This window comes from Chenopodium album, chromosome 9, assembly GCF_948465745.1.
Source record: "Chenopodium album chromosome 9, dcCheAlbu1.1, whole genome shotgun sequence".
NCBI lineage: Eukaryota > Viridiplantae > Streptophyta > Magnoliopsida > Caryophyllales > Amaranthaceae > Chenopodium > Chenopodium album.
Genome location: NC_137842.1, coordinates 1373970 through 1394256, shown reverse-complemented (window position 1 = coordinate 1394256; position 20287 = coordinate 1373970). Strand labels below are relative to the sequence as shown.

The following is a 20287-nucleotide window of genomic DNA, read 5'->3' as shown; positions in this document are numbered from 1 at the left end:
AAGGGTTAAGGTTTGGTCAAAGTTCACTTTACCGTATAAAAAAAGAGTAGGCTTGTTACGCTTGTACTAGGGTTGGTCTAGTGGGAAAATTTATACTTCTATCTAAGTAGGATTAAACTCCACTAGAAGCTATTTGGGGTGGGGATATTCTTACCCTCCCTCTCCCCCCCAAAAAATAATCCACCGATAATCTTGGGTGGGTGAACCTGTGAATAGGTTCTAGCATAATATATAAATTAGTAGGACCCTTCTCATTAGCTAGAAAAAAAACGTAGGCTAGCCTTGGACTTTGACCAACAAAGTGTTAATTCACCTAATAAGAGTTAATTCTAGAGGTCTAAACTTCAAATTATACCAAGTGAGGTATTTGGAGTGGACTAGATTCATTAACTATACCCCCTCCTCTTAAATTTCTAGCCTGCAAAAACTAGACCAGAAAACCGTGATAGACATCACCTGATTATTACGTTCGTTTCATGTCGGCTAGTCAACCACTTTTAAATCATGACACAACCTACCTCTTACTTCGTACGTTGTTTTATGTCCGACATGCTCAACAAACAAAAAAAACATCCCAAGTATTAAAAGAAAGCCATCTAAAAAATCATTTGGGGTCGTGTTTATCTCATGTCCGGCTGTGCGGTTTCAATAGGCTAGCCTGACCCATTGCCATCTGCCAAGCCTCAACTTATCGTCCCTTTAATATTGTGCTCAATACGACTACACCAGCAGTCAATAAGCTCATTGTTTGCCCTTCCCAAAAAAAAAAAAAAAAAAAAAAAAAAAAAAACTCATTGCTCAAAAATGGCGTTTTGAGTTTTCGCCAAAATAGTGCAGATTAAAAATGGCGTTTCTATTCCAGAAATTTCAAGAGGTTTGTTCTCTCTCTACCCATTTACATATTCTTCAATGTTGTTCATTTTCATCTTCCATTTTTGCGATTCATTTGTTCACACATCAGTTGCTCTACTTTGCAATCAATCTCAAATTTTTTTGCTGGGTTTTTACGAGATTTTAGCATTCATGTAAAATTTATGTTAATTTCAGATTTTCAGTATGTATAATTGCAATAATTTAAGTTACAATGCTATGATTTGTGTTAATTTAACCCTAAGTTTATTGTGATGAATTTCTTGCATTTATGTTTTGTGAATGATGCATTGATGTGTGTTGATTTTACTCTCAGGCTGTGAAAGTTCTTGCTAAAAGTCCCACCTTTGCTAAAGATCCTAGGAGTCTCCAATTTGAAGCTGACATTAATCGTCTCTTCCTTTATACCAGGTTGGTTTCGATGTTTTGAAACTTTTACTTTTTTCTCGGGGTTTAATTGTTGCGTTACTAGTTCAAATTACGCTATCAACATGATTGTTACTCTGTATGTTTCAGACGGAACGGATGTCATAAATGTGTTTGATGGACATTGTATAATTTTGAAAAATCCTGATATTTCTTGTTTGCCTATTAACATGATTGTTACTCCGTATGTTTTGGACGGAACGAAAGGGATGTTTGTCATAAATGTGTTTGATGGACATTGTATAATTTTGGAAAATCCTGATATTTCTTGTTTGCTGTAATTTGTAGAAAGTTATGCTGTGATTAGGATGTGAAATTAGTTGATGCGATCAATAGATTGAAATTTTCCAACATAACTTTTGGACAATTTTTGGAATAGTTATGAGTTTTGTGTGTCATGGCCTGCAAATATTCAGGTGGGAAAAGATTTTCCTTAGTATGATAGCCTTCGATTGGTGAAGTTGGAGAGCAGGGGTATTGAGGTAGACGAAGATAGGGAAATTGTCAAAGCATGATTATCCATGATCGATTCTCAAAGGTATTGTAGTAAAAGTTGATGGATTCACAGATGCAACAACCCTCCATAGTCCATGATTAGTGGTATTGGACTTTTGCAGTTCTTACCCTGAGAATGTTTCTGAAACAACCCTCCATAGTCCATGATTAGTGGTGGTGTCTTTTATGCAACGAGTTAGTATCAGTATCTTGGAGAGATGATATTCAATGTGAGCTTTTCATGCTATCATTCGATGTGAAATTTATCTAATGAAGTATCTCTATTGATATTGTTTTCATGGTTCTTCTACAAGTCCACATAACCCCAAAATTTTACATCACAAGATATGGATTTGCTACTATATGTGTGTATAATCCTAATCCCAATATATGTGTAATATATCATAATTAGTTTGCATTACCTGACATATTCACCTACAGGGGAGGAAGGTAGGGTAGGGGTCGTGACTGGGGAGGGAAAGGGAGAGGGGTTCAATTTGACCCTTTTGTTTAGAAAAAGCCTTGTCTCCAACCATAAAGAATTCGAGACAAGAGTATCAAATGATTTACTTATGAATGTCTTCTGCTTGCAGCTATAACCGCATAGGAAAAGATGCTGACGAGGCAGATGTGGAGGAAATAATTGATTTGGCTAACAAAGCTTCCTTGGCTGACCAACAAAAGCAAGTTCAAGAGAATATTCATTCTCAAATAAAAAATTTCTGCACGCTCATGGATGAAATTCTTCTTCCTGCCAAGAAAACTGAGGAACAGTTTGAATCAGCTGCACGAATAGATAAGGATCAGCCACGAAGTGGCCTTAGGTTTGCTCTTGGCCGTACTGGAAGCTCTCCTAGTAACCAACCTGGTAATTTTTTCTTCAGGTTCCTGAATTTAGCTTGCTCTTTGTTGAATATGAAATTAAGAATTGATAGCATTGCTATTTGTCTTCTGCCTATGCTACCTCTTATTAATCCAATATTTAAATACAATGATATCTTCAATCTTTAACTTGCAATGGATATAAATCATGTAATTTTTATTAATATATTTCTTGTAAGCAAGTGTAAGATATTGTATTAACTACACAAACTAATTTATAATGCCTTCTAGTGCATATCAAACTTTCTAGGAAGGACTTTTCATTTAATCAATCAAAGCCTGAATCCCATAAGCGGGGTCGGCTCTAGGAAGGGCTTTTCAGAAATATAATTAAATACTAAAATAGAAAAGCATTCAGGCTTTAAGCCTCAAGCTACATACAGTCTTACAGTTTTACACATCAAACCAATCTTTATCCCTACAACCTAACCCTAACTTAAGTGTAATGAGATTATTTGCTTTGACTTTTCAATTCTTCTTGGGACTTAAATATTCCCATAAAATATCATTTCTTGTAGTCATAGGCTGCACACATTTGAGAGAAATTACAAGTTGATATCTTATATTAACAAAAATTGTTAATATCATGGATATTTTGTAAATTCACACCCAATATCTCCTTTCTCTCCCCTCTATCTACACCACCGTCCACTGCACCCCCTCTCTCTCTCCTCATCTACACTACCGTACCACCGCAGATCATCACCGTCACCACATAATGACCATAACCAGCACCCGCACGACCACTGCACAACCACTAGAACCACCACCCGACCACCGCATGCCCATTAACACCATCGCGCCACCACCGCGGCACCGCACGACCTTTAGAGCCACCCATCGCACCACATCACGACAGTTAGCAGTCTTAGCACCACCGCACAGCTATGAACACCATTTCACAAGCAAATTCCTTTCCCTAAGGATTAATATGGGCCCACTTTACTTGCTTTGCAACTAGGGTGTCTTTTGTTGGCCGGACGGCCAACCAATTTATAGTCGCCAAGGTGGTCCATCGCCGGCATAGCCATGGGAGGGAAGGAGAGAGAAGGAAATATTGGTGGTAGTGGAGGAAGATGACTCATGACTGTACTGTACTTGTATTTTGGAGGAGAAATTGGTGATACTAAAATAGTTTGTTAATATTGGATATCAATTGGGTTGGCCTCCACATTAGACCAAAAAAATGAAAAAATTGTAGACCTCTCTCCTGAATTTATTTAATTTATGCTTGCTTATCAGCCATCTGGCCACAACTGAAATCTAGGATTCATTACTAACGAAATGTGAATTTATCAAAACCTCCCTTGTTGGCAGCTTGAATTGGATAGCTACCTAAGCTATGATCCTGTGTTTTGGCTCAACTAGTCTCTGCCAATCAATCTTTTCCCAACTCCAAAATTCATCTTGAAGAGTTTTGAGTTTTTGACAGAGAAGCTCATAAGTTTTTTTTTTTAATGGTATAACTGTTGCCTTGTCCTAACTGATCAGCTCTCATCAATAGACCCCTCACATTGCAAAATTGTTAACAGTACCAAGACAAACAACTGCTGTCAGCAGGTGGCTTATAAATAATTCTGGTTTTGGATGTGCGCAGAGTGCACCCACTTGACCCATTGGTTATCCACTTATCTTGCTTGATGCTTACACCCCAAACATGCTTCCCCTGCAACATTCCAACTTAAAAGTGTTTCTGATTTAGGCATGTGAGCAGTATGAGCTGAAATGCCCCAAGTCCCAAGCCACATGCTTTCTTAAATCTGCAAACCTTGAAAATTTTCCATACCAGAAAAATTCCCTATAGAGCTTATTAATGATTTGCAAAATACTTTAAGGCAACAGCACAATTTGGGTTCACTAAGCATGGAGATTTATCGGGAAAGAATTATTTAAATTAACCCTCCCAGCAAAAGAGACACTTCTAGAGCTCCACATTCCAAACCTGGTACTTATTTTTTCAATGATATTCTCAGATTCTCCTCCAACACTTCCTAGGCTGAACCTAAGTGAGGTACTTTTGGTGGGTTTGTGTTTGTATATACTCTCTGGATAGCAATAAAATTAAATTTGCCAACAAAAACAAAAACTAAAGTTAAAAATAGATCTAAAAGATAAAAAAATAAAAAATAAATAAAAACTCGTAAAAGTATTAATTAAAAAAAAAAATGACTATAATAAGGTAATAAAAATGTATTATATATCTAATTATGCACCTAATACAAAAGTTAATGGTTTTTGTGGCATTGTTAGAATCCCTTTCCTATGCTTGTCCTCCTTATTTGGTAGAACATCTTGTTCAAGGGAATTGGGCCATGCAAATTTTGCTCCATCTTGCTGTGCATCATGTTGTCCTCCATATTTAACACGGGAAACCATTGGAAATTGACAGTCAATATTTATATTCTCTCTTTCTCTTTCATATGCTTGTTTGCTCGTTGTTGCTTGCTGAGCATATATGGTCATTTGTTTTTTCAACTCCAATTTCTAGGACAAAACTGTCTAAATCTGAAGTTTCTCGGATGTCTGTATCAAGATAAATTAATTATAGGGTCACTTTCAGTGCAGTTGTACCTGAAACGAAGCCATTAAAGCTGGCTGATGTAAGTCAGGGTGTTAAGGAACATTTAGGCTACTCACTTACAGTTCGATCTTCTGAAATTCCACACAAGGATGCTGGCCGAGGTCTATTTCTGGAGGGTGAAGCTGATGTTGGTTCTGTGATAGCAATTTATCCTGGAGTAGTCTACTCCCCAGCATACTACCGATTTATTCCTGGATACCCAAGAGTTGATGCACACAACTCTTATTTGATCACTAGGTATGATAGTACTGTGATAAATGCCCAGCCTTGGGGTGAGGGAAATGATAACCGTGAATTCTGGGATGGAATGAACTCTCCACAAGCTGCAAAATTTACTGAGCAGATTGCTCAAACTGGTTCTGATAGGGTGTGGAAAATGTTGAGCAAGCCTCTGGAGAGCCCCAGAAGTGGAACCCGTGGTGAGATTCTGGAGCGGCGGAATCCACTGGCCTATGCTCATTTTGCCAACCATCCACCGAAGGATGTGGATCCAAATGTCATGGTTTGCCCATATGATTTCCCGTTGGATGAGAAGGATATGAGAACATATATTCCAAATATATCATTCGGAAATGAAGAGGGAGTAAGGATGAAGAGGTTTGGTAGTTTCTGGTTCAAGTCTGGGAGTTCTGTTCATGGTGTTTCTGATAAATTAATTATAGGGTCACTTTCAGTGCAGTTGTACCTGAAACGAAGCCATTAAAGCTGGCTGATGTAAGTCAGGGTGTTAAGGAACATTTAGGCTACTCACTTACAGTTCGATCTTCTGAAATTCCACACAAGGATGCTGGCCGAGGTCTATTTCTGGAGGGTGAAGCTGATGTTGGTTCTGTGATAGCAATTTATCCTGGAGTAGTCTACTCCCCAGCATACTACCGATTTATTCCTGGATACCCAAGAGTTGATGCACACAACTCTTATTTGATCACTAGGTATGATAGTACTGTGATAAATGCCCAGCCTTGGGGTGAGGGAAATGATAACCGTGAATTCTGGGATGGAATGAACTCTCCACAAGCTGCAAAATTTACTGAGCAGATTGCTCAAACTGGTTCTGATAGGGTGTGGAAAATGTTGAGCAAGCCTCTGGAGAGCCCCAGAAGTGGAACCCGTGGTGAGATTCTGGAGCGGCGGAATCCACTGGCCTATGCTCATTTTGCCAACCATCCACCGAAGGATGTGGATCCAAATGTCATGGTTTGCCCATATGATTTCCCGTTGGATGAGAAGGATATGAGAACATATATTCCAAATATATCATTCGGAAATGAAGAGGGAGTAAGGATGAAGAGGTTTGGTAGTTTCTGGTTCAAGTCTGGGAGTTCTGTTCATGGTGTTTCTGATATTCCCATCCTGAAATCGCTTGTTCTTGTGTCCACTCGAACAATTAGCAATGAAGAGATACTACTGAATTATAGGTTGAGCAACTCAAAGCGCCGGCCATCATGGTACACTCCAGTTGATGAAGAAGAGGACCGTAGGAGATGGGGCTGATTGTAAACTATAACTGCCATACCTTACAATAGAAGCTGAGAAGAGCTGTGGTTGTGCTTTCTGATGACCATCAATTCGGTTCTTCAGAAACAATAAAATAATTGTTTTGAATTGGTATTTTCATCACAAAGTGGTTTTACTTGTATTACCTAGCGGTATGTTAGGAATTGATTTTGTTAACTTCGTTCTTCCTATTTAGATGTGAAACATTTTTGGTAAATCCTATGTCGTTTAACTTTCCTGCAGGACCATCAATGCCAAGTGAAGCAATATTGAACAAGTTATGTTCTGAGCAAGTGTTTGTTGAATCATTGAATTCCTCTTGTGATAAAAAAATTCGTATGTCATTGCTAACAGAGTGATGAAACTTGGGGAATATAGCCTTGCCAAGGTGAAATGAAAAACCCTCTTAAGTAAACCATAAAAGAACTCAAGTGATTTGTATGAATATCAGACTTTTTTCTTGCAGCCCTGCAGGTAAGTTAATGTTAAAGTTTGCTTCAGTTGTGTCTTTTTCATGTGAAGTACTTCAATAACCAAAAAGGTATGATTCTATACTGCTTGAAATTCAAAACTTAAGTGAACTTTAGTAAAATTTTAGAGCAGTGACAGGAGAGATTTTTCATTTCAAAATTAAGTGAAAAGCTCTAGTTGTCTTAACTAATTAGGTAATAATAAGGGGTAAAATGTCTTGCATTACCCTATGAAGCAAATTGTACTTAAAAACATTACGCCTTAGTTAGATGCCTAACAGTTAGACAATCAGTCGGACTATTTTGGGTCCATCACCAAATAGTTAAGTCGCTCTGAACACATAGCAAGGTTAAAGACTTGAAGGTATACAGGTTTCAAAAATCTATAATTATTAGTTGGAAAACAAGATCCCATGAATACAGTACATAAGACTGTTGCAGAGTTTACTGTCAAAGAATTTGCAGATGATATTCAGGAAAACTTCCAAAAAGCTAAAAATTGCCTAAAAGTTGGAAGATATTCCAATTAGACAAATGCAACCCATGAATATGCCATCCAAATAAAACTGTTTTAAGAGATGAAAAGCAAGTTTTTGGGCCCATTTTTATACACAACTAAATTTGTGCCCTTTTTTCCCCCTTTTCTTCTATACTCTGTCTTCATGCACATGTCAATTTGTGAGTGCTCGCATGCTCTCACTATATACGCTATATTATCATTGGCTGTGTTCTAACTTGACAAAATATAGGTATAACTTTTTGTATGTAATTGTTTGGTCATAATTTACTGGGGGTATAATAAATACAACAAAAGTTTGTGTGGTGGTACTATATGTAGCTTGTGAACTTATGAGCAGATTAAATTAGTGATTGATTGGATGAGAGGTTGATTTATTTTGATGACATAAAGATTTTGCAAATTAGAAATATCTCGAGTTGAATGTTTGAAATAAACGTAGAAAGTTTTACTTTTAACACTTCCTATGTAATCAGCATAACAATTTCAATTTCATGGAAAGTAATACTTCCTGTGCTACGAATTACTCGTAACAAAGGGGTATTATTTGTGAGACATAAAATATTCCTTTATTACGAGTAATATGTAACAGAAGGAGTACTTTCTACGTCTCACTTATTGCCCGCTTATGTTGTATGAACTGATAGAGTATATATAAGGGCCAACGTGTAGTGTATATGATATATGTTGCTACTAAAATTCTATAGAAATACAATTGGCATGTGTACATATGATATGCGATTACGCGTGGTGCATGCAATAGTGGGTAGATTTGGTCCCAAATTGTGACATAAGGTTCGGAAAATCCACTAGTTAATTTTTTCTAAACGAACTTACCGGTTAATTTAAGATTCAGACATGTATGATATGCTTACTTTGTTCTCATCTAGTCACCATTATTTGTTTTCTTAAAATTCTTACAAGTGATCTAGTGATCAACCTTTATTTTATTTTCAAAGAAAAGTTTGATGTATCTTTGTTAGGAATTGTTTGATACTTGGATGTATCTTAATTTGGATTTTGGAATAATGTGCTAGTTTGTTTTAGAGCCTTGAAAGATGCATTTTTTTTTTCTTTTCTAATTGGAAAATTTGCAAATTGCAGCCATTTAAAGTTTGTATTTTGCAAATTGCAGCCATTTAAAAAAAAATTTAGCAAATTGCAGCCCAAAAATTCGTATAAATTGTTAATTGCAGTCCGATTCAATTTTTTCATCGGTTTACATGTTGAAAAATCTTCGGTTAATGATTTTGGGGTCATTTTAGCCCTCAGGGGTCCGAATTGAGCTCGGAATTAGCAAAAAAATAACGTAAGTGTCTCATATTTACAGTTTTCCACAAATCGATACACTTTTGTTACGCAAAACGAGTTACTTGCGTTATTGTTTTTGCTAATTCCGAGCTCAATTCGGACCCCTAAGGGCTAAAATGGCCCCTAAAACCTTAATCGAAGATTTTTCATATTGTAAACCGATGAAAAAGTTGTATCCGGTTGCAATTTACAATTTATATGAACTTTTGGGCTGCAATTTGCAATTTTTTTTTAAATGGCTGCAATTTGCCAAATACGAAATTTAAATGGCTGCAATTTGCAAATTTTCCTTTCTAATTTGAAATTGTAACCTAAAAATTGCAAGGTATAATGGTATATGTAGATTATGTACCATTGCATTTATTAGATTTACCATATTCTAGTTTTTAAAATGCAATGAATTTTCAGCTCCTAAATATTTTGATATTGACTTATTTTTCATATCAACTTCACTTGTTTGCATTCATAGCTTTTCCTTAATGTTGGTTACTATAAATATCAAACTAATTAATATCTTGATCAAGTAGATCAAGGATTGTTTGTATACTTTTAGAGAGTTATACTTAAGGTTTTTCTAATCATAAGATTAGTAGGCTCTAATGTTTTATACAAAATGAAGTACATGGAGGCACAATGAAAAATCAAATAGTTATTTCACACATTAAGCTGAAAGAATAATGAGTATGAATCATTTTAAAACATAGTGCGCGGTAGTGTTGGGGCTGGGGTTGACATAGAGAAGATTGTATTTATACCCTTGGTCGAGTCTCTTTATAAAAATCACAAAAAAATCTTAATTTCTAACACTCGAAAAAAAAAATAGATAATCTAAACTTTAGGTTGATTAAGAATGTGACTACATGGACACATGGCCATGCTTTTGATCATAGTGTTATGTACTCCGTAATAAATAATCCAGATAATTCACTAATAATCTTAATTATCATTGCGTACATACACAAAGCTAAGCTAATTACTTAAATTGACTTGGCTATTATCTACACTTAATCTATGAGTTTAGGGTAATTAAGGAGCCTAATCCCGAGGCTTTCATACGTGACTTTTGTGACAACTTTCTTATGCTTTCATTTAATCTGGTTGGTCAACGAATAAAGTACAGCAAATACAATCTACTCGTACCCATTTCATTTGGATATGTATTTTTTTTATTATTTTTTTTAAAAAAAAAAGTAAAGATCCCATACGTTAAAGGTGACTAACTTTTTATCAAGATCTAGGAGTTATCATAGTTCGTTAGAAATGCCATTCTAAAGCGTCCAAACCATATCTTCATTGATTTAAATATTACTTCAGTTTGATGATAATCATAACAGATTTTGGGTTTCAACCATCAGCTTTAGAAAGTTAAGAAGTAATAATCTAACTTTCAATCACAACTTCTCCAAACCCAAATAGTGTTCAGTTTGTATAAATGAAGTACAAAATAAGATAGTGTAATGTATGTTGAAATTAACAAGTTTTAATGAAGTAGTACGAGTAATTTGATCCAAAACCAACCACACAAATAGCATACGGAGTAATACGGAGTGCATTAAACAAGAACCATTATTAAAATCAATTATACTAAAAGTTTAAGATATTTTCTTGCAAAAATGTTCTCATATGTAATATTTTGGATCAATCTCCTAAAAAACAAGTTTTTAGACCGGATTTAGAAACAATTGAGTTCAATTACAGAAATATTGTTCAAAATCTATTATTTTTCAATCGGTTTTAGGTCAGGTCGGATTTTGACAAGGCTACTTGTTCCGTTGTTCGTTCCTTGTTTAAATTGGTATCTTCATCTGTATTAATCATGTAAAAAAATTGACCAAAGTCCACATAACAGGTCACAAATCATGGCAATGCGACGTATAAAATGGCGACATCTTTGGTTTTCAAAGGTTGCTATTTAAGCTATTGACCATATTAGCGCAGGATACCCCACGTTCAATCAATTTATACTGATTTTTATTCTCACCAAATACAATATACAATACATTCTTGTATTTATTATGCCCCTTTATAAAACAATGTGTATGTACTACTCGTATTTATTAAGGGTGAGCAAAAATTCAGGACATCTTGAATTGAAATTGAAACTTGTTAGGAACCGCATCAGAACCTAAATAAGAGGTTTTGATTTTGAGAAGTATTATTGAGAAATTGTTACAATTTATTTGTAGGGTACCATGTAACTTGCTAAATGGTTTCACTTAATTTCAACTTATGCACCAATTCAAGCCCAATTTTTAAATATTATAAATATAAAAATAACAATAATAAATATATGTATTCAATTTGCTAAACAACTACTTTTGGTTTAATTTGTTGTATTTGCGAGATATAAACGTTATAATAAATTAAGTAGGGGTATATTACAAGGCATGGTACCCTAAATCAGAACCGAAACATGCGGTTCCTATTTTGAGAAACTTGTTGCAATGAGTTATGGTTCCAGGAATTTGTTATGCTCACCCTAGTATTTATTATGCTTCGTTTAGTTTATTTGGAATTCTGCCCGTTTTTACTCTAGGTCTCTATCTATCTTTTATTTTATTATTTAGTATATTGCTTTATATAACAAATATTGGAAGTATTTATTATGAATTATACTAGTTTTTTTTTTTTATCCCATTAGAATCATCAACTTGATGTATTTTAATCTAAAGTTTGAGTAAAATAATTTGTATACAAATAAAATGAACGTCAATAAATAAACAAGGTAATAGATTTGGCTATTAAAATCTCAATTACTGATTTGGAGGTTGATATGTTGCCTACTTTACTGGATGTGTAAGCTATAGAAGTATATAGAATCAAAGCCAGCTATGTCAATTAATATGATACGATATCATACATTATATATCATACACGATACAAAAATTATCTTGTCATCAATTAATTTCGATCTTATTCCATCCTACCCAGATTCTACTAACCATACACATCAATATTAAATACGACTACATACATTATTATAAACCTAACAAGTACTCTATCAACTTATAAGGAAGTATGATATAATGATTCACCAATCACCATGTATCAAAATGTGCTTTAATAGTCCTATACTCCTATCCTATATACACTGTACAAGGTTTTTTTTTTTTTTTTTTTTTTTTTTTTTTTTTTTTTTCGAGATACACTGTACAAGTTTAAAACTTTAAATAAAATACATAACACAATCATTTTTTTATTTTATTTTTTACAAATATGTACTGTATCAATTAATTTCTCTGATACTAAATCTTCCATTTCCATTATCGGATAAGGTAACATACCATCCCCCAAACCAAGAACCCGGAAAAATAAAAAACATTTTTAAGATAATAATATAATATAATCATAAATTCATAATTAAATCATTTTACATTAGAAAAATATAATCATAAATTCATAATTAAATCCAACGTATGAAGTAATATCCGAATATATATTATTATAATTCTTATAATTATAATTTTTGAGCTTATATATATACACATTAATACACTCCTTTTTACTCTTCACTATGCAAAAGGAGAGTTTAGAGAGAGAAATTTAATATTTTGTAGAGAGAGAAAGTTGGCCATAATATACTCAATGGCTTTCTCCTCTTCTACACCATCATCATTAACATTTTCTTGTAAATATTTTTGTTTATCTATACTCCTAACATGGCTTACAACCCATGTTATGATAGTTTCCGGTTCGGTATCAACCCTCGGGCTAACCCCAGAGGTGGTGGCTAAGCAGAACGCCGACCGTGTCGTCGACTTGCCAGGGCAGCCGGTAGTTGGGTTTAAGCATTATGCTGGTTATGTGAATGTGAATGCTAGTCATGGTAGAGAACTGTTTTATTGGTTCTTTGAAGCTCATCATAATCCTCATCTTAAACCTGTGGTTCTCTGGCTTAATGGAGGTAATTATCATATTTAACTAATTTAACTGTTTTGTTTATTATGTACAATTATTTTTTATATATATGGCCTTAGATTTATAGCAATTTTACTTTATAATTTAGTATGATTTTTAAAAATATTTTAAACTCAATTTATACACCATAAGCTTAAGCTTTTGATTGAGTTGGTCCTTTAACATGGTATCAGAGCCTACGTGACATAGAGGTCACAGGTTCGAATCTCATCACCCCTCCTTCAAAGTGGAATTAATTCGCTTCAGATATGGGTGGGCCTGTGTTGTATCCACATTTCAAGCCCAAAGGACCTTTTTCCTCATGTGAGGGGGAATGATAGAGTATAAAACATATTCATGGGCCTCAACCATAAGTTTAAGTTTTTGGTTGAGTTGGTTCTCTAACACTGCGGTCTCATGTAAAATCTTTGAAAAAAAAAACCTTAATTTTATATGTTTATAATAATAATATATGAGACTCGAAAGTTGTCAAATATGTTGCATCTCCTTTAAACAAGGGAGAAAAGGTTAATTATAATGTTGTTTATGAGATTATTGATTGTGATTAAGGGAAGTTAGTTTGAGTCAAATTAAACATAGGAGTATATGATTAGTCCAAATAAAACAAAGTTAGTCACCTTTTATATAGTTATAAATGCAATTTTGTTACGTGGTCCTTGTAATAATAATTAATGGCATGGCATGCATATATACAAAGTTAAATTGTCTCTATTCTCCTACTTTCTAATTATTTCATTGTTAGGTTGAAATTCCCTTTCTGTCAATTATTATTATTATTGATATTTTGTTTAAATTTCCTTTAAGACTAATAATTTGATTGATTTATAGGATAAGTTATGTCCTACCAATTAATAAAACTTGGCTAGGCTTTTTTATGAGTTACTATGGTTGGTTTGTCATTCTAAATTATTGTATTTTAAGGTATGGTCAAGTCATAGTTTAGGAATTGATCAATTCGATTTCACTAGAATGATTATTAATTTGACCATTTCTTTCAAATCATTATGATGGATTAGATAGAATTTTGTTTGTTTATCGATATACCAAAATTTATTTATTTATTTTCTTTATTACAAATTGATTGTGCAATAAATATTTGATAGTGAAATAAGCAATTGTATGTTCAATTCTTGTATCAAAAATTCATTAAATCAAGAGATTCTTTCTAGTTGCTACTTGCTTCCTACCTTCAATATAAAGTCTAGTTACAAAATTGTCCCATTCTCTTTTTGGTTCGTGGACCAAAGATTTACTCAAGTACTGCCTCATAGACTGTCAGATAATAGTTTCAATTGTATTCTCTTATAGGCTCTTAAAATTCTCTTACATTATATTCCCGCAGTTTGTTTCACACTTTTAGATAATAGCGTCTTAGAAATTTCTTTAAAATGTCCTTATGTCCAAACAAACAACCACTTAATTTAAAATCGTAAAGCTTGTTAAGTACATGAAACGCCGTTAAACTATAAAATGAATACGGAGTATAAAAGAAGTAATGAATGAACACTCATTAGTAAACATTCACATCAACAATGGTTGGTCTTGTGGTCCATTTCTTTTTTAATTAACTAAAAAGGTTTATATTGAATGTTCTTCATAGTTAAACATTGCGGAAAGAGTTCGATTTAATATACTTCCTTCCTCTCATTTTACTTGCCTCATAATAACTGTATATCGAGGAACACTTTGTTATTTTAATGTTTTAAATTCATGTATGATATCATTAACATTTTCTATAAATAATAATTAGTTAGTTGTATTCTATATAGAAATAATTATATCATTGAACCGTAGGTTGTATATATTGTCCCACCACGTGAAACAAATGCAATAGTAATAGACTGTAGCCTGTAGGCCCTTTAGAAAGGCTGAAACCTCCAAATCTCCAATATGCTAAAAAATAATGTGCTCTGATTCTTCCAACTAACCAACTTGCTTGTTTTACTAGCAACTACCAAATATTCAACTTATTACTGTTATAAAATCTTTGTTAAAAATGTCAATTTTGTAACACGGTCCATGTCACCTCAATGTTCCTCGCCCGCTTGTCACCCACCCATTTAATTCATATTTACGACGAATATTTAAATCTAATCTACTCGATAAAAGTAAATGTATTAGATGATACTAGTAGTATAAAATTTTCGTGATTTACAAAGGGAAAATTGTTGATACACCTTGAGTGTTATAACACGTCTTTGCTAACGATACTGATAGTATAAAATTTTCGTGATTTACTAAGGAAAAATAGTCGATACACCTTAAGAGTTATAACACGTCTTTGCTCTCTTTGTTACATGACTACGTCGTGAATACCATGGTCTAGTAGCGGGAGCTCCACTTGTCAGGTCACAATCTTGAGTAATGGAGAAAATGTTGTGCTTGGAAGAGTGGCCACAACAAAACTGATTACCAAGATGATATTATGGTGGATACTACAGTGTGACAAATATACCATCTAGATATTTGACCATTTACTATGCTCTGTCCATTATTATGCTTCTGGACAAGTTGATGTCATTACCACCTCGGGCCCCTCTCCGGCCCACCCTCCCTCTGTTTGGAATTAGTTGTCGTATTGTCTCTATTCATAACATTAGACCTTTAATACTATTAGATTTATTATTTTTTTTAATTTATTTTTTTAATTTTCTTATCTCTAATCTTTGTTACTTAATTCCGGACAGAGGGAGTAGTAGATACGTATTGACTAAAGCAGCTAATCCACAAGTATGTATCATAAAGCCAAGTTGTCAAAGGGATACAAATTCAGCATGTAATCACTTGAATTTTGTACAAATTCATTAGGAGTATACATTGAAAGCCAAATTGTACATTCTTATACCATGATTTTTTTTTCCCTCCTAGGCTGTTTTTGTACATTGAACTCGTTTAGATATAATTTGAGTCTTTTGACCTTAACAATGTACGTAACTTGAACTAACAATGTAACAACTAAATTTGGACAGAGGTAGTACAAAATGTGATGTTAGTCCATTGAAACTCGAACGTGTTTTATTCATTTGTGGCTATACTACAGGTCCTGGATGCTCTTCGGTTGGTTATGGTGAAGCTGAAGAGCTAGGTCCCTTCTTCCCTAAGAAGGGAAGCAAACCGTCGTTGAAACACAACAAATTCTCATGGAATAAAGGTAGAACTGAGTTTTAATTACCTGAAAAAATACAAAGAATAAGGTGCATTAACCAATATCTGAATTCTGACAATTGTATTACTGGTTTATCTTTCAGCTGCAAATCTGTTGTTTTTGGAGTCTCCTGTTGGTGTCGGTTTTTCTTACACCAATACTAGCAGTGATTTTGATGAACTTGGTGACACTTTTACAGGTGATTAATTTAGTAGATATGTTTGATTGAATGTCATAGTTTCAAGCTATTGTTTCTTAACTCGTTTTCTCTTATTCAAACAGCAAAGGATTCTTACATATTCCTTGTTAACTGGTTCAAAAGATTTCCGCAATTTAAGTCCCATGAATTCTATTTAGCAGGGGAAAGTTATGCAGGTAAACATATGCAAAATCTGTTGATATGCTTGTTACTCCGAATTATTTCTCTTTGAATGACCTTGTATTGAGACGACGTTTGTTTCAAATGTTACCTCCTTAGGCCACTATGTTCCACAGCTCGCGGAGTACATCTTTGACAGTAACAAACATGCTTGCAAGGAGGATTTTATCAATCTGAAAGGTTTCTTGGTAAGCTTCATATATAACAAATACTTTGTATATAATTACTGCTAAACAAAATTGAGAAAATGGAGTTATAAATTTTAATGCAAAAGATGTCAAGCTAGCATTAATTTTCTGATACTACTGATATGGCATGTTGCAGATTGGGAACGCGTTGTTGGATGATGAAACAGATCAAACAGGAATGATCAACTATGCCTGGGATCATGCTGTTATATCAGATAAAGTCTTCAGAGATGTGAAGAGAAAGTGCAACTTCAAAGTTGAGAACGTATCAGATGATTGCACAAGTGCACTTAATGAGTACTTTGAAGTTTACGACCTGATAGATATGTACAGCTTGTACGCGCCTATCTGCACAAAAAATTACACTGATGTTAACAGCAGCAACAGCAGGAGGCAACTTTCTGCCATCAAAGGCATTGCACCTCGCGTGTTCTCCAAATTTGTTAGTAATCTAATCTCTATCAAAAAACATACAGGAAAAGTATCATCGCGAATTTGTATCTCCTTAGACTTATTCCCAACATGTTTTACAGGATAAATGGCACAGGCGGCCTGCTGGATATGACCCTTGTTTAGATCATTACACAGACGTGTATCTAAATAGGCCGGATGTTCAAGCAGCACTTCATGCCAATACCTCGAAAATTCCTTACGCTTGGACCTTTTGCAGGTAAATCAATCTCTTAAAACAGAACCCCTGCATTTTCTGACAAAATATATAATCAGTACTAATATGGTTTGAACTGATAATGGTGATATAAACAGCGACAACATTACATTCTGGGCTGATGCACCTGCCTCTATACTTCCTGTTATTAGGAAGCTTATAGATGGTGGGCTTCGGATATGGGTTTTCAGGTTAGTCAGTGGCAAACTTGCAACTCCTGATTACTTCGTACATATATAAGCAAATGATTGATACATAAAACCACATATATTGAGAAAATACTGTATTGAATTCCAGTGGAGATACTGATGGGAGGATTCCTGTGAGTTCGACGAGGTTAACACTCAGAAAGCTTGGCTTGAAGATCAAACAAGATTGGACACCCTGGTATAGCAAAGATCAGGTATAAACTCTTGTTCTGGTGTAGCAATGGAACATTTTTGTTGCTTAACAACCATATTAAATGATACAGGCCGTGTTCTCTTCACCTTATTTAATTCTCGAGACAAATATAGTTACATGTAGCTCTTTTTTTTAGCATGATATAATGTTGAACTCTGCTATTACAGGTTGGTGGATGGACCATTGCCTATGATGGGCTGATGTTTGTTACAGTTCGAGGCGCGGGTCACCAAGTTCCAACTTACAAGCCAAGGGAAGCCCTTCTGATGCTCAGGCATTTCCTTGCCAACAAAACAATGCCATCTAAAGCCTTTTGATAAACGCGCTATGATGCATTGCTTCAGTTTCCATCCTTACATGTATATCAAGAATAATTAGTTCAATTTTTGGTTGTCAAGATTTTTATCAAGAAAAAAAGAACAAGTGATGTTTGTTTAGGTTGAAGAACTTCCATATATAGGGAGGGGTCTAATTGCTAATTGTAAAGCATTTTTTTTACACAGAAAAGAAACAAATTATAGATAAAGGAGTAGTTTTTGGAAAGGAAATTTGATCAATAAATGAAATATGGGCATCTGTAATTCTTTGAATGCTTGTTCTATAATCCAATATCCTTAAAATTAGTTTGTCGTTCTCAAATTTTTGTTCATTGCTTTAGATTTTTTTGGGGATGTCATCTTGCACAATTTCGCAATGGTTAAAGTGATTCTTGTAAACATAATGAACATTTGAGCATTTAAATGAGACGATTATATCGTAAGACATGAGAGACTTTACGTAGTTAGTAAAGGTGACATTTATTGTTGGACAAGCCGTGACTGTTGTTGTAAATGGGTTGATTTCGCCCCATTGCTCCAAACAATCTAATGCTATGACATCAATGTTTCGAGTAATATGTCAATAACTAAGGACCAGTTCTCTTTAGTTAAGTTAAGTTCAGCTCAGTAAGTCATCTTTTGAAAATTCATTATCGATAGAGGTGGCTAACCGATCGTTCCAGAATGGTTAGGCTAGGGGGGTCGCAATCGGCCCATGAAGTAACATAGTTGCGCTGGTTCATGTAGACCGGTCTAGCTAGGAAAAACTTTCGCCTAATAAAGTTGGACTTTGGCAAACTCAGATGAAACCTAACGGTCAATATAAACTCTATATAGCTATTTTGATTACTACTGTCGTTTCACATTTATTTGCAACTTATGTTACTCGGACTTTGGTACTCATGTCCAACACGGGTATGTGTCCAAGTGTCCGACTAGGCTATATATTTTGTGCAAATTTTCTATGATTTTGAACTAAAATAAAGTATCCAAGTGTCATAAATATCAAGGGTCCGACATGAGTACTTAAGATAAAGTGAAGAGTTCGAGTAATATATAATACAACAAAGGGCTATTATTTGTAAGATAAAAATAATTTCTTTCCTTGCCATTAGTATGTAATAGAGGTGGTAGATTATTCAGCTAATTACATTAAAAGTCAAAATTGAACTAATCCTAGTCAAAGACTGATATAAAGTAGGAAGAGCTGTTGATCTCCAAAAAAATAAAAAATAGATAAATAATTAAAATAAAATAAAATTTACAAGGATGCAATAGAAAGCAATTGACCAAAGAGTGGGAGACCACATTGATAAAAATCAAGTTTTCAGCTGTCCAAACTTGCATCTTCTATTACTGGCTGTTGAAGCAACTGAACAAGATGTTAACAAGCTTGAAATTAATCATACCCAAGTTGACTGATTTATATGGAAAGTTCTTAAAATTTGACTTTTCTATACAAAAAATTAAACCACCAACTTTTTTGATATTTAAGTGACTTCTAGTGCAAAATACAGTATTGTCATGGGCTCATGGCATTAAATTTTATGCAATTTAGGGTTTGTTCTCGTTGACTAAACGTGAACTGAACTGAACTGAGATGAACTGAACTGAACTGAACTGAACTGAACTGAACTGAACTGAAATGAATATTTTATAAGAGAAGGAAATTAGGAGTTGAATTGAACTGAGCTGAACTGAACTGAACTGAATTTCAACGTATGAGAACAGGCCCCAGTTTGTTCTTCGTGCTATCTTCGACTCCGAAAAAATTATATCGCACATAAAAGATAGCATACTAATTGTAGGTAAAAGTGTCTCCAATTAAGTTTATTCCACCATGTGACACTTTCTTTCATTTTCATCTCATTCATGTGTCGTTTTAATACATTATTCCTTACACATATTTAAAATTTGAGGTTGACCGAAAACTTATCCACTAACCTATATTACGTTAGATTAAATGATTATATTTACAAAATAAGATCTGCATCCAAAAAAAAAGGTTAAGAATGATTATATTCCAAAACTAGTGTGTTAATTATGCATAGAGTTAAAACTTTGGTTAAAAATGTGGTGTCATTTGCTAAAAGAAACTATTATTCATATGCAAATGTATACAATATTGTTAATAATCTCTAGATCCAACAAAAAGAAAAATTCAAAAAGTGCAAAAATTAGGTAATAGCTTAAACTGCAACATTCCACTTTGTCTTACAAAA

At 34.1% G+C, this 20287-nt stretch overlaps 3 protein-coding genes across 3 annotated transcripts; all 3 read left to right on the top strand.

The window, feature by feature from the left end:
- The first annotated feature begins 732 nt into the window (after window positions 1-732).
- LOC145558196 (uncharacterized) lies at window positions 733-6107 on the top strand. The gene is made up of 4 exons (XM_081619349.1): window positions 733-874; window positions 1187-1281; window positions 2385-2659; window positions 5239-6107. The coding sequence occupies exons 1-4, from the start codon at window positions 845-847 to the stop codon at window positions 5955-5957; spliced, it is 1119 nt and encodes a 372-aa protein (XP_081475475.1). The 5' UTR covers window positions 733-844; the 3' UTR covers window positions 5958-6107.
- Window positions 6108-6121: 14 nt separating this feature from the next.
- Window positions 6122-7032, top strand: LOC145558198 (uncharacterized). The gene is made up of 2 exons (XM_081619351.1): window positions 6122-6903; window positions 6995-7032. Exon 1 carries the CDS (start codon window positions 6257-6259, stop codon window positions 6746-6748), a length of 492 nt encoding a protein of 163 aa, XP_081475477.1. The 5' UTR covers window positions 6122-6256; the 3' UTR covers window positions 6749-6903; window positions 6995-7032.
- A 5514-nt stretch (window positions 7033-12546) lies between these two features.
- LOC145558194 (serine carboxypeptidase-like 34) lies at window positions 12547-18387 on the top strand. Its single transcript, XM_081619347.1, has 10 exons — window positions 12547-12953; window positions 16008-16118; window positions 16216-16311; window positions 16395-16487; window positions 16591-16679; window positions 16816-17121; window positions 17213-17349; window positions 17445-17537; window positions 17644-17749; window positions 17916-18387. Exons 1-10 carry the CDS (start codon window positions 12635-12637, stop codon window positions 18063-18065), a joined length of 1500 nt encoding a protein of 499 aa, XP_081475473.1. The 5' UTR covers window positions 12547-12634; the 3' UTR covers window positions 18066-18387.
- The last annotated feature ends 1900 nt before the right edge of the window (window positions 18388-20287 follow it).

Bases quoted from the DNA above. Each gene is read 5' to 3' on its own strand.
- LOC145558196 (XM_081619349.1), top strand. From the start codon at position 845: ATGGCGTTTCTATTCCAGAAATTTCAAGAG. The intron at 875-1,186 runs GTTTGTTCTCTC...TTTTACTCTCAG, and splicing joins TATTCCAGAAATTTCAAGAG to GCTGTGAAAGTTCTTGCTAA. The intron at 1,282-2,384 runs GTTGGTTTCGAT...TTCTGCTTGCAG, and splicing joins CGTCTCTTCCTTTATACCAG to CTATAACCGCATAGGAAAAG.
- LOC145558198 (XM_081619351.1), top strand. From the start codon at position 6,257: ATGAACTCTCCACAAGCTGCAAAATTTACTGAGCAGATTGCTCAAACT.
- LOC145558194 (XM_081619347.1), top strand. From the start codon at position 12,635: ATGGCTTTCTCCTCTTCTACACCATCATCATTAACATTTTCTTGTAAA. The intron at 16,488-16,590 runs GTAAACATATGC...TTACCTCCTTAG, and splicing joins AGCAGGGGAAAGTTATGCAG to GCCACTATGTTCCACAGCTC. The intron at 17,538-17,643 runs GTTAGTCAGTGG...ATTGAATTCCAG, and splicing joins CTTCGGATATGGGTTTTCAG to TGGAGATACTGATGGGAGGA.